Source organism: Hemiscyllium ocellatum, chromosome 31 (genome assembly GCF_020745735.1).
Source record: "Hemiscyllium ocellatum isolate sHemOce1 chromosome 31, sHemOce1.pat.X.cur, whole genome shotgun sequence".
NCBI lineage: Eukaryota > Metazoa > Chordata > Chondrichthyes > Orectolobiformes > Hemiscylliidae > Hemiscyllium > Hemiscyllium ocellatum.
In genome coordinates this window covers 28,817,902-28,830,299 of record NC_083431.1, presented here as the reverse complement: position 1 = coordinate 28,830,299, position 12,398 = coordinate 28,817,902, and the positions used below count along the sequence as shown (strand labels likewise).

At 39.4% G+C, this 12,398-nt stretch overlaps 1 protein-coding gene across 1 annotated transcript in view; it reads right to left on the bottom strand.

Annotated features, from left to right (window-relative positions):
* Nucleotides 1–12,398, bottom strand: part of LOC132830282 (double C2-like domain-containing protein beta) — a 264,612-nt gene that overhangs the window by 114,781 nt on the left and 137,433 nt on the right. Inside the window, exon 4 of the mRNA XM_060847825.1 lies at nt 9,317–9,426. Within this exon, the coding sequence (XP_060703808.1) occupies nt 9,317–9,426 (110 nt within the window). The remainder of the gene's footprint in view (nt 1–9,316; nt 9,427–12,398) is intronic.

Here is a 12,398-nt window from a genome sequence, read left to right as displayed (position 1 = left end):
TGGTGCTGTGAGGTAGCAGTGCTAATCACTGGGCCACCATGCCACCCCAACATAAAGTAGTTATGGAAAGTCTGCATGGATTTATTTACTTAACCAGTTGAGATATTTTTGGTGAGATAACAGAGTTGGTTGATGATGCTTGCTGTTTATGCAGGTAATGCAGGCTTTCCTAATAGCTTCCAATATAGTGTCACATAACAGTCTTGTCAATAAAGTTAAAACCCATGATAAAAAAAACTTATATTTGAATAATGATTGTACATCAGACAACTCAAAGTCTTCAACAGCTAATGAAGTGCCTTTCTGAAGTACAGTCACTGTTGTAATGTAGGTAACATGGCACTCAGCAAACTCTGACAAATGGCATTGGGAAAACAAAGCAATAATCTGTTACCTGGAGTGAAGTTCAGGTACCTCATCTCCCTTTTGTCACATCATTGATGCTGATCACCTATTGCTAAAGAAGTGGAGTGTAGGCCTGAATGCAAATTCTGCCGCTACCAGCTTTCTGCTGCACCTGAGTATCCAAGCTACCCATCAACCCTTTCATGAAAGCAGCAAAGGTTTTGAATATCAGAGCTACCACAGTAGATGAATGTACTCCTCTGTCTTTTGCTTCAGAGGATATCCAACATTACTGCCTGATACAGAAACAGGCAAATGAACATCTGACGGAATACCATAGGCCTGTCTCCAGCGTTCCTGTAAATGTCAGAGACCGCGGATATTTCATCTATCTGCTAGGGACAGATGTCAGTGATGGTCTTAACAATTCCCGAATCTATTCCAGCTAAAATATTCACAGACCTGAAAGTGTCTCTAATGGAGGCTGCAGGTGGTCACCTTGTCTATGGCATCAGTCTCAGAGGCAGTGGGGGAGGGAAGCCATTGTGCCTGCTTTCATTTGGCTGCTTATTGATCACTCATATCAGTGGGAGAGAATTTCTTAGTGAAGAAACTCAAACCGTTATGTAGAGAAATATGAGAGAGGGGTTTCACTTAGAATCATACAGCGCAGAAACAAACCTTTCGGTCCAACCTGTCCATGCTGACCATAATCCCAAACTAAGCTAGTCCCAGCTGCCTTCTCATGGCCCATATCCCTCCAAACTTTCCAATTCATGTCCTTATCCAAATGTCTTTTAAAAATTGTAGCTGTCCTCACATTTCCTCAGAAAGTGCTAACCACCCTCTGTGTAAAATAATTGCCCCCATGTCTTTTTTTTAAAATCTCTCTGCTGCCAACTTTCTCTGATCATTTATACCTAGCACTCATCTAAATAAGTTCTTAGGTTTGCAGCAATGTTATTTCAGAAGTTCCTCAGAGAAGAGCAGACTGCAAGGTTGCTCCCTGGTTGCTACCAGTGTGGGCCCTCTCCTTCCTGTTGGGTGCCATGCTGTAAAAGGAGAAAGGAAAGGCTTAACAGTAGTGAGAATATGTGCATGAGGCCTTATCGGGTGATGATACCTCTCCAGTGAGTGAGGGAGAAAAACCTGCAGGGCTGGGTGAGCATTACAACACTGTCACGATAAGGTGGATGTGTGCCTTCCAGTACGTATCTTCTCTATATACCAGCAAGATGAGCATGCCAATGTGACATGGCTGTGCTATGAAACAGTTAGATTGAGTGATGACCCTTTGGGTATGAGGCTCCATTGAGAAGATGGCTGTACCTTACAAAACACAGGGCATCATTCAGTCACTTCCTGTGCCAGGTCCCGTTTTACTGATGTCAACTCGAGGCACTGACCTCCAGTGTGACCTGAACTACAGCTGCCCGGATTGGATGGGACAGCTTCTTCCTCACCTCAAAAGTAGAAAGAGGACCTCTCTTCTGGCTCCAACGGGGGGCAGATTTATTAATGAAATATCATTGAAGTGAGAAACCACCTTTCGGCATTTTGCACACATCTCCAGGATAGGAGTCGGAACAAAGACCACTGTCTACTGACAAATTCCTGGTGTGCAATAGGTGAAGGGGTGCCCTGTGCCCTTCAGTGGACTACCTGGGTCTGGAACCACAGAAGTGGTTCAGTGGTGAAACTTTACTCTCACCATCTGCAAAAGATGGTGCTTGTTTTGTGATAAAACCTGCTTACGTACAAGATGAGCCAAAAAGTTAATGATCATGTGAGACAAGTCATCTTGGACCATGGCAGATATGACACTAAGATATGACTATAACTCCAAAATGGAAAATCTCAGTCTCTGAGTCAACCTTTTAATTATAGATAACCCGTAGCGTGTGCATAGTCTTACAGTGTTTACCCTAACCACAGGTAGAAATCATAAAAAAAAAGACTTCTCTTTAAAATATCACACTGGACAGATCCTGCCAGCCCTTCATGGAGCGGCACGGTGGCTCAGTGGTTAGCACTGCTGCCTCACAGCAACAGGGTCCTAGGTTCGATACCAGCCTTGGGCGTCTGTGTGGAGCTTGCACATTCTCCCTGTGTTTGCATGGGTTTCCTCCCACAGGTCAGGTGAATTGGCAATGCTAGGTGCATTAGTCAGAGGGAAATGGGTCTGGGTGGGTTACTCTTTGGAGGGTCGGTGTGGAGTAGTTATGCTGAAGGGCCTGTTTCCACACTGTAGGGAATCTGATCTAATCTATTTTGGTCGGTGTAGAAAACTTAGGAACAAATCTGCCCACTTGCTAACTGTTACAGCTTGAGCCAAGTGACTGTATATCATTGTTTTGGGCATCACTTTTTAAAATTTGGACAAAGACTCTCAATAATAAGTAGCTAATTGGGTCAGTTGCTTAGAGACAGTTCCTGAAAACGACAGCTCAAATTGAAGCTACCTCACAATGTGCTTTGACTTTTCCAGAGAGAAACAATTTGATGGAGGGTGGAGGAGTGAAATCATCTGTAAAACAAACCTTAAAGGTGACCCCAACGGTCACTGTGTCAAAGCATGTGTCAGAGTTTTACAGTTGATTCACATTAGAAATTTAGTTTTGACATAACATGACTTGAGCTTCACATCCAGAATGGGGTTCAATGTCCTTCCCTTGGTGCGAGTCCAGTGGTGGTGCAGGAGTAAGACCCATTGCCTTCCTGCCTTTACCCCCAAGTTAAGTCTATGATGAGTAGGCCGATGGATGATTTCCCTGCTCCATTGCCAATGAGCTCCTGAAGTCAAAATCTGCCACATGATGTTTAAATGGAATGTCGAAGTTCAAACTAATTCCAAACAAAGCAGGGACTCTCTAATTGCCTCACTCCAGTGTTATGAGAATCTATGACTTCAGACTCGCAGTTCATTTATCACGGAACAGAAAGATGTCTCTGTAAACAAATAAAACACTAATTTGACAGGGTAGGGCTTTTTAGCTGAGTTAATAACATCGAAGGTGTAGGTTCAATTCCTACACCAGCTGAAGGAAAACTTGGGGCCCACTCCTTCCACTTTGTGCTGTCACGGTCATCACTGAACTATAATTAGCAACCATCTGACAGGTTCTGAAGGGACTGCGCGGATATCGAAAGGACGTGTGCTCCTGTGAGAGAGTCTAAAACTAGTGGTCATTGCTCAAAAATAAGAGGTCACCCACTTAACACATACATGAGCAAAGAAAAACTCTCAGAGGGTTGAGAGTCTTTAAATTCCCTTCCTCAAAAGGCAGTGACTGCAGAATCTTAAATACTTTTCAGGTAGAAGTCGATAGATTCTTGACTACCAAGGGGGTGGAGGATTGTGGGGAATGTGCAGGAAGATTGAACTGAGGTTAAAATTAGATCAGCCGTGCTTTCACTTAATAGCGGAGTGGGCTCGGAGGACCAAGTGGCTTATTCTTGTTCCTTGTTTGTCACTTCTGGTGCTACATGAAGAGAAACTGAATGAATCCTGAGGCTCCAAAAACAAGTTAGGCTGGTAAGCTTGCAGAAAAGTCTAGCAACTAGATTTTGATGCACAGTCCAAGGTAAACACCACTGTCCCACTTAGCATCATGATAATAAATTAATAAAAATGTATAGTCTCAGTGGGTCTAGAAATGTGAAGCCATAGTTGTGTTCTGGTAGTTCTCTCATAGCACATGACTGTCAGAGAAAGGCACACCACGCTCCCTTTTCAAAGTTGTATTCTGAAATTTAAAGGTTCTGACAGACACTGTTGTAGCTTCTGCTACCAGTAAGTAGAAAAGACAAGTGTAAGGTGAAGGTACTGGGAGGGTAGGGTGCCTGATGGGTAGTCGGATAATGTGTCAGATAAATAGGATGCCAGGCATGTAGGAGTTGGGTGTCAGTGCAGGAAGCCAGATCAGCAGGGGTCGGGTGCCTGGCAGGTAGGGTGACACTAGGGTAGAGTACCAGCGGGGTACAGTGTCAGGGTCCAAAGTAGCAAGGGGGGTGAGTACGTGATGCGATGTTTAGGGTGGCCTGGGTAGGTGGGGCACAGATACTGGACATTGAGTCTGGGGGTCTGCTCCATTGAGAGCCTTAGCTTGACAAGGGTCTGTTGGGTTGGGTCTGCTGGTTGGGCTGTGTCCAGTGTGGAGGCTGGGGGGATGTGGGTGTTCATTTGGAACAGGTGGGAAGGGTGCCAGGAGTGTACTTATGGGACAGGTCTAGTCCAGCAAGGTTCACACTGGTGGGAGAAAGAGGGGTGGGAGTAGGGGGTGGAGGGTAATGGTAAGGGACAGAATAGGGGAAGAGGGGTGAAGTGCCATGCAATGTCTGATCATAGTCTGTGGCTTGTAAGTGTCTGGGGAACAGTTGCTCAGGAGTTAGATTATATATTCAACTATGTATTTGATGCTTTTTCTTAATTCTACTGGTCTCCAATTTAAATAGAGATCTTTGGACGGTTCTAAGCATGGAGGAATTGCCCATTTTAATTTTCAATTTCCCAAACAATTCCTTTGAAGTCTGCTACAATGTAGAACTCTGATTACACTGCAGTAGGGAATTGCTGGTGACATTCTTGCTAAGACTATGAGAGAGCCTGTGGGTATAGGTCTTCATTCCAAAAGAGCCTAATAATGACTTCCAGTCTAAGCCACACACCCTGACCATCTAACAGCACCCTGACCAGCCCAGACCCTTCCTCTCAAAATGACCCAGCTATCACCTGACCTGACTACAAACTCACCATCTCATTCCACCCCACCCCCACCGCCTCCCCCCCCCCCCCCAACCCATTCACTTACATTCAAACTGGACCTTTAAATTTCTCACATAGCAGTTAATGCCTAAAAAGGAATTGTGTCCTGTCTTCCCTGACTCTCCCCAGTCTGATGGTGTTCCTCAATGGTCACTGTGGGTCATAGGTCTTGGAAGAAACTCATGGCAATCTGACTACCATTGCAGCCTGTGCTTGGGCAATCAGAGTCAATATTTTTATGAGGTTGCATGCTTCATATTTAAGCTGTTTTAGATTTAACACCATGAATTGTGTTGTCCATCCCTCAGATGATCTGAAAAAAAGGCAAGAACAACTGACTCTAACATGTGTGTGCTTTTCAAGCATTGACTGGGCTAAGAGAAGAGGAGGAGTATCTCTCGCTTGCCCCCTCTTACCATTTACCTCAGCTCTTTAAAGCTTTTCTGTTTGTATGACTCAGACCAAGTCCTTGTCACTTGCATTCAGTGACCTTCATTCAAATTTACAATTCTCAACTTCATCTTCAAATCCTTTCATGACTTCAATGCTCCCCATTTCTGGAACGTCATCCAGCTATAAACCTTTGTTCTGTGATCCTTTAACTTGCTATACAATAGGCAGCTATGCTTTCAGCCATTTCAGTGAGGAATTACCATCTCCTCACTCACATTACTCTCTTCTCCACGTTAATTAGTTACGGTTAACAGAGAGAGACTTGCATGAAAGCACTGAGCAAAATAATGTTCAAGATACACCAACACATCAAGCCACCCACCACATTGATTACTCCTGCTGCACATTTAGAGAATGTTTATATGCATCTATTAATTTAATTGGCTCATTGAATCAAAGAAAATTTTTGTTGCCAAATTATGGATTAAGCAAAATTGAGACAAATGAATATGTTAACTTTTGATAATAATATGGCTAATGGAGTTCAACTAAAAGACAGTCTTTGTACAACCTGATCATTGTCATAATAATCCGACCATTATGGTGATTGCACGAAGTGGAACCATTTCACTCGATGCTTGACTGTTTAGCCTGAACTATTTAGCCAGTATCCATTGGTTCGTTAAACTGGAACATTCATGAATAGATAGCTACAAAATTCTGCAAAACAAGGCATGAAATGGAAAAAAAAATTTCCATCAGCAAATTATGACGTTTAGAATATTTTGATAAAAAAATCAAAAATGAAACATTTTGTTGATTTCAGTCGATTTGCATTTGGATTTATCATGAGCCATTTAAACGTACTTTTCAGTGAAGAGGGTGCTTTCAGTAAAATTTGGAATAGAACCAGAGCCTCTCAACACAGGACAGTTACACAAGATTTATTTCTTCAAAATCTGTAAATTTCATGGCTTATCTTCTACAAACAGTTCTTGGATATATGGCCAAAATGAATGTCTGTAATGCTTCAGTGGTGTCAGGTCAGGTGTGAAAAGCTGTTATTGTAATGATAGTCAACAGTACCACTAAAAACTGGTCAGTGGGCTGCGGTTAAATAACTAGGTCACCTTCAAAATAAATGTGTAAGGGGCTTAAAGTAAATGAATGGGGCTGTCCGTGAAGAAATACCACTGAAAAACAAAAGAAGTAATCCTTGAGCAAGTTAACAGTATTCAGAACCAATAGATGTTGACGCAGCTGCAGTACAGAGCATGTTAATGAAAAAGCTTCAATGGACAATACAATAGATAACATGCAGGGTCAGGTATGCACGTTCACAGCAACTCTGACAATATTCTAGCAATGGTGTTGAATATTTAATGGATTCTACCTCAAAATTAAGTGAAGATGAGCTGCAAAGTTTCACTTTAATGTAATAGAGTGTATTATCTCAGGGTAATGCTTCCCAATCGTTTGAACTGGGACAATATGCATGATCCTTAGAAGTCTGACAATGATGTTTGACTTTTCTGAGATGAAATACTTTGCTTTTAAACATAAAATGTACAATTCCATGATTACAAACTGGAGGCTCTTCATATGTTAGAAAGAAAATAAAATTTTGCCACTTATTCACTGATGATTCTAATCATATTTATTGATAACTTGGAGAAATCAATTGAAATCAATACAAATTATACTAAAGTATGTCTAAATAATACCACTGACCTTTGACAAGATGTTATAAACATCACAATTTCCAACAGAAATTCATTTCAGTATTATCACATAATGTTTTGTTTCCACTATTTTCCATATTTATATTCATGAGAATCCATGTTATATAATGAAGAAATACTGGCTAATTGTAATAAAGCAAGCAAGAAGAGACTGAGAGAAGCACATGGTGACTCCACATTGATTATGTTTTATTTGAAGTCATAAATAACAAACAGGCCATTTTCATTATCATTTAGAATTGTCTTTCTCTCTCAACACTAACTAACTCTCATGAAAACAGTGGTCTGTTATTTATTGCAGTTGTCATTTGCTGGTTTAGTAAATATCAAGAATATTTTAACAGAGGAAAATAGTTAATTTGGAAAAGATGAATGCCAGTTTAACTGAACTTTGCATTGATTGATTATTTAAATCGAAAATATTGCCAGTTAGAACATTTCAGGTTGCTATCTAACAACAGGTTTAGAGGACTGTAATACATATTCAACATTTAAAAGAAGCAAAAGTATCACTTCAAAAATGTCCCTTTTTCCGTAGTTTTCTACCAATAAAATCTCCTCATAAATTTCTGACTGAATCCACACAAATAAAAACTTACCGTGTGATCCATTACATCTCAGGTGGCGTTTTTTTTCTGCATGAGCTGTAACTGGACTCCATCCTCTGACTCACTTGCTGCCACTATGGCATTTTTTCTTTTTCAAACAATTATATATTCATCTCCTTTTAAAGAACAGGTTTTGCTTTGACTGTGGTTTATGGCTTATGTTCTATTTAATAGTAATGTTGTCTCATTTCTATAGCACAGAATGACACCACTCAGCCCAACATTGTCTATGTCTGCAGTTATGTTCCAAATGAGCTACCTCCCATCTCCCTTCATACATTACAATAGCACATTGTTCCATTCCTTTCTCCCTCAGCTTGCAATCGAAGTGCCACTTAAATACAGCTCTGCTGTTTGGTTCAACTACTCCTTGTGGTTGCCTATTCCACATTCTCATCATTGCCATTTTTATATATTCATCTTTAATTCCTCAATACCATTTCATAAATTCATAAACTGACATATCACCGTTTCAATCTGTGGAAATATTCCATCACCTAATCATAACTGTCAGTGTTCTTAATTCTTTTGCACTTGATAACCTTTCCAGTTCAATGTTACCAGAAACCCTCATTAGCAGATGATCTGAAGTGCACTGTCTACTGTCCAACAAGTTGCTGGATGAAAGCATTACACAGATGGTACAGAAAATATGCCAGCTACTGACAACTATTATACACCATGAGATTTCTCCAGTCTTTATTGAAGGTAGCTGTTGTGATTCATTAACAAGACAAGATACAGTTCACAACCATCAACTGGTTAACTTCAAACTAAGTGGCCAATTGAATAACATAACATTGCTACAGAGAGAACAAACAATTTTCTTATGTTCCTTAGTTGTGAAAAATAATAATGATGCAAATTCTTAACATTACTAATATAAGCCCACCTTCATTATTTAAACTTCTGGAAGTTACATTCGCTCCAACATTTGAAGCAGCCTGAGAGATTATAATTACCTTGTGCTTGAGAGAGAGAGAGAGTCCTCCATATCTTCAGAATGGAGCTGCTTCTTAAGTGCTTGATTAACCAGCAGGCTGCATGAAATAAATTTCTCCTCTGACTGCCTCCTTCCAAATGACTGCTCAGTTGAACTTAGCTGTGTGACCTACTGAAAATCTTACAAGAAGCTCAGCCTTTGTTCGTTTAATGTAACTGATATTTTGGACCTATCAAACATAGCAATTTCTTGGAACTGCCTGTACCTTGAATGTTACAATATTCACAGATTGCTGGCTTGCACAGTACAAAACATAGACAAAAAGAGGAATTCATCTCACATCAAAATCTTTTATGAGGTTCACCAAGCCTTTTAGAAATTTATTTTGACCAGCCATTTTACTCTCATTTCTCTGAACACTTAATCATTTCCTTTCCTTAAATTATGAGATCTTCCCTTCTTCATACCTAAAAGTTTTAAACTGCTTCAAAATTTTTGAGACTTTAAAATTTTATTTTACCTTAATGTCTTCCGTACCATGTCCTCATCAGTGATCCCGTAGTAAGTGAGAGTCTCATTCCAAATTGGATTCAAAGTATTCCGTAAAGTCTTTGTCCTTAGTTTGTTGGCCTAAAACCAAACAATACAAAATAATTTAATGTTATTGTCTGTATTTGATGAGTCATGTAATTTGATTTATACATGCAGAGGTAGATGGCTTATTATTTAAAAACGTATTCTTATTATGCAAAAGTTGCTGCCAGTGAATCTTTGTTTCTGAAGAGACTACTGTTGAGGTCCCAGCATGCAATCAATTTAAATTCACTGAATGGATACAAACCTTCAATCTTACAACCTTTGCCTTGTTGTAAAATCCTTTAGTAAAAACTAAATCTTGATGAAAGAGAGGTAATGGTCTTTCTGGCACCAAACTAAATCATAACTGTTTCTAAATAGCTTTAGTGGCCCAGAAACAGTAATGTTAATACCTATATTTGGTGATAATCAAAGATCTCCATTGTGATAAATTCCACATACTTTATTTGTTAAACAAAATATTTAGGGTGGTTAAGAAGGTGTTTAGCATGCCTGCCTTCATTGCTCAGAGCTTTGATTATAGAAGTTGGAACATCAAATTGAGGTTGTACAGGACATTGGTGAGGTTTCTTCTGGAGTACCGTGTCTTGTTATTGGAAGGATATTATTAAACTGCAGAAGCTTCAGAAAAGATTGATCAAAATGTTGCTGGGAATGGAGAGTCTGAGTTATAAGGATAGACTAGGACATTTTTCAAATGGAGCTTATGGGGTAGAGAGGCAACCATTTATAAAATCATGAAAGATGTCAATAGGTCAAGTTTCATTAAAGTCATTGGCAAACACTGTTATTTTGCCACTGATCACAAACTCCAGCTCAACAACTTGACTATAATATATTTATTCATGAGTTTGCTTGTTTGGTCAACACTCTAAACTATTATTTCTTAATACAAGAAATAGGGAATTCCTTTTCTGTTATTTAGTAAGCTGGTTGTCCATAAAGTCATGCTTAGTTAATGTTGATTTTTGTTTATTTGTTAGTTTCCCACCTTAAGACATGAAATCTTGTTATGTGATTTTGTTTGTGCTAATCACTGAGAAGCTCATATCTCTTTTTAAAAGTTTTCGGTCTCAATCAGGACCTGTGGATACAATGAGCGCAGTAACTCTGGCTACGATCAGCCCTCCTCCTCCCTGGACTCCTTAAAGGACTAAATATGGTGGCACAGAGCTCCTCTCTGTGTTACTGTACCTGTCCCTCTTTTTCATCACAGAAAGAAAAAATGGACCAGATTGAAAGCTGAGAAATGGCACAAAAAAATCTGTTGTAGTCAGAAGTAAAATCCTTTCCTTTCAATTTTCAAAGCAGATGTTTGCAGGGAACTGGCCCCCTCAGTGATATTAAAAGTTTCCATCAGCACTGGGAGAAATGCATAGTCATTAATGATCACCAAGCTAATGTTACTAAAAAGGGCTTTGAGATCTAGTGATATTATAAGGCCAAAAGTACTTTCCTGGATAAGGCTTGCATCTATTTCTGCTGCAATCTCTAATCACCTATCTCTGAGACTAGGACAAAATTGGAGGTGGGTGTAACAGTAGAGGAAACTATAATTTATTCATTATCATTTATATAGCATTACTGTCCCATTCTTGACCATAATCAGGGAACCAAATTGCTTCTAGACACATGCAACTATTGGTAATGAGGAAGTTTGAAATGTTTATTCTCCTGTCAGACTTTTGTAAGGAAACAACACTGCCTTGCATTTCAGTATCACCTGGCTAGATCAGGATTTTCCCCAATTTAATTTAGATATTCAGTACAGTGAATGTACATGGCACAGCTGGATTGACACATGTTCATGAATAGATAGAACTTTACCGAGCAAGTGTTTGAAAAAAGCATTGTCACAGGTGCACATTGAGCAAATGCTAATTCTTTATTCCCACAAATGAAATCACGTTCTCAGGAAGCACACTGTGAAAACAGCCTGTTACCTATTCTCAATAATTGTGTTTGGTGTTGTGTCCTATCAAAGCAGGATATAGCCCTAATTAATACAAAAATATATTTATGGTATAACCATTAGGTCATAACCACAGAGTCTTAGAATCACAGAGATCTAGAAAATCTAGGACAACCCTTCAGCTCATTGCATCCGCATTGGTCAAAACCAACCACCTAACTATTCTAACCCCATTTTCCAGCACTTGGCAAATAGCCCTGTAGCCTTGGCATCACAACGGTATAACCAAATACTGAATACTAATACAGCAATACATTCTAAATACTTTAAAAAAGGAGTGAATATGGTCTTTCAGAGGGTCATTTGGTCATTTGTTTTCACATCTTAATGACTAAAATCCCATAGGTCTACGAGGGGTCTATTTACAACAGAAAAGACTAGAATTTTCAATTTGTACTCAATCCGTGATCTGGGTGTAAGTTACACTTTGTTTGAAAAGATCTTTTTCTTGGGTTCCATTCAAATTATTTACATATCATCAACTACAAAACCTGCCATGAGCTGGCACTATGTTAGAAGGTTTCCTTTTTAATTTCAGCTTTGCTTTAAGAAATGTGCTTGATACATTTTAAAATTGTAATTTGGTACAATTTGATTAATAAGGACGAAAATGTGTTATTTAAAATAAAATTGAAACAACTTGCCCGCTCTTGGCTTGTAACCTGATTTTAAATCAGTGAAAGTGATTTTTTTTAAACAAAAGGTTCACACTATTTGTATATTATATTAAGGTACATTTACCAATTTCTTAGTAAAGCAAAACTAAAAAATGCTCAAAAGCAATTATTGTCCTTATGCCTAAAAGCCCAAGCTTTGGAATTTCCACAAGGGACTCTGTAGTGATTGGAACCAGGCTGACCTTGTTAATTACGAGGTTCTTGTTTGCGCTTGTTAACCTGGGCCAATCAGGAAAGCCTTGGCTGAGCAGTGCAGAGGTAGTGTCCCTACCTTTGGACTGGGAGGCACAGGTTCAAGTCCCATTTGCTCTAGAAGTGTGTAATACCATCTCTGTACAGGTTGCTTATAAAAATAA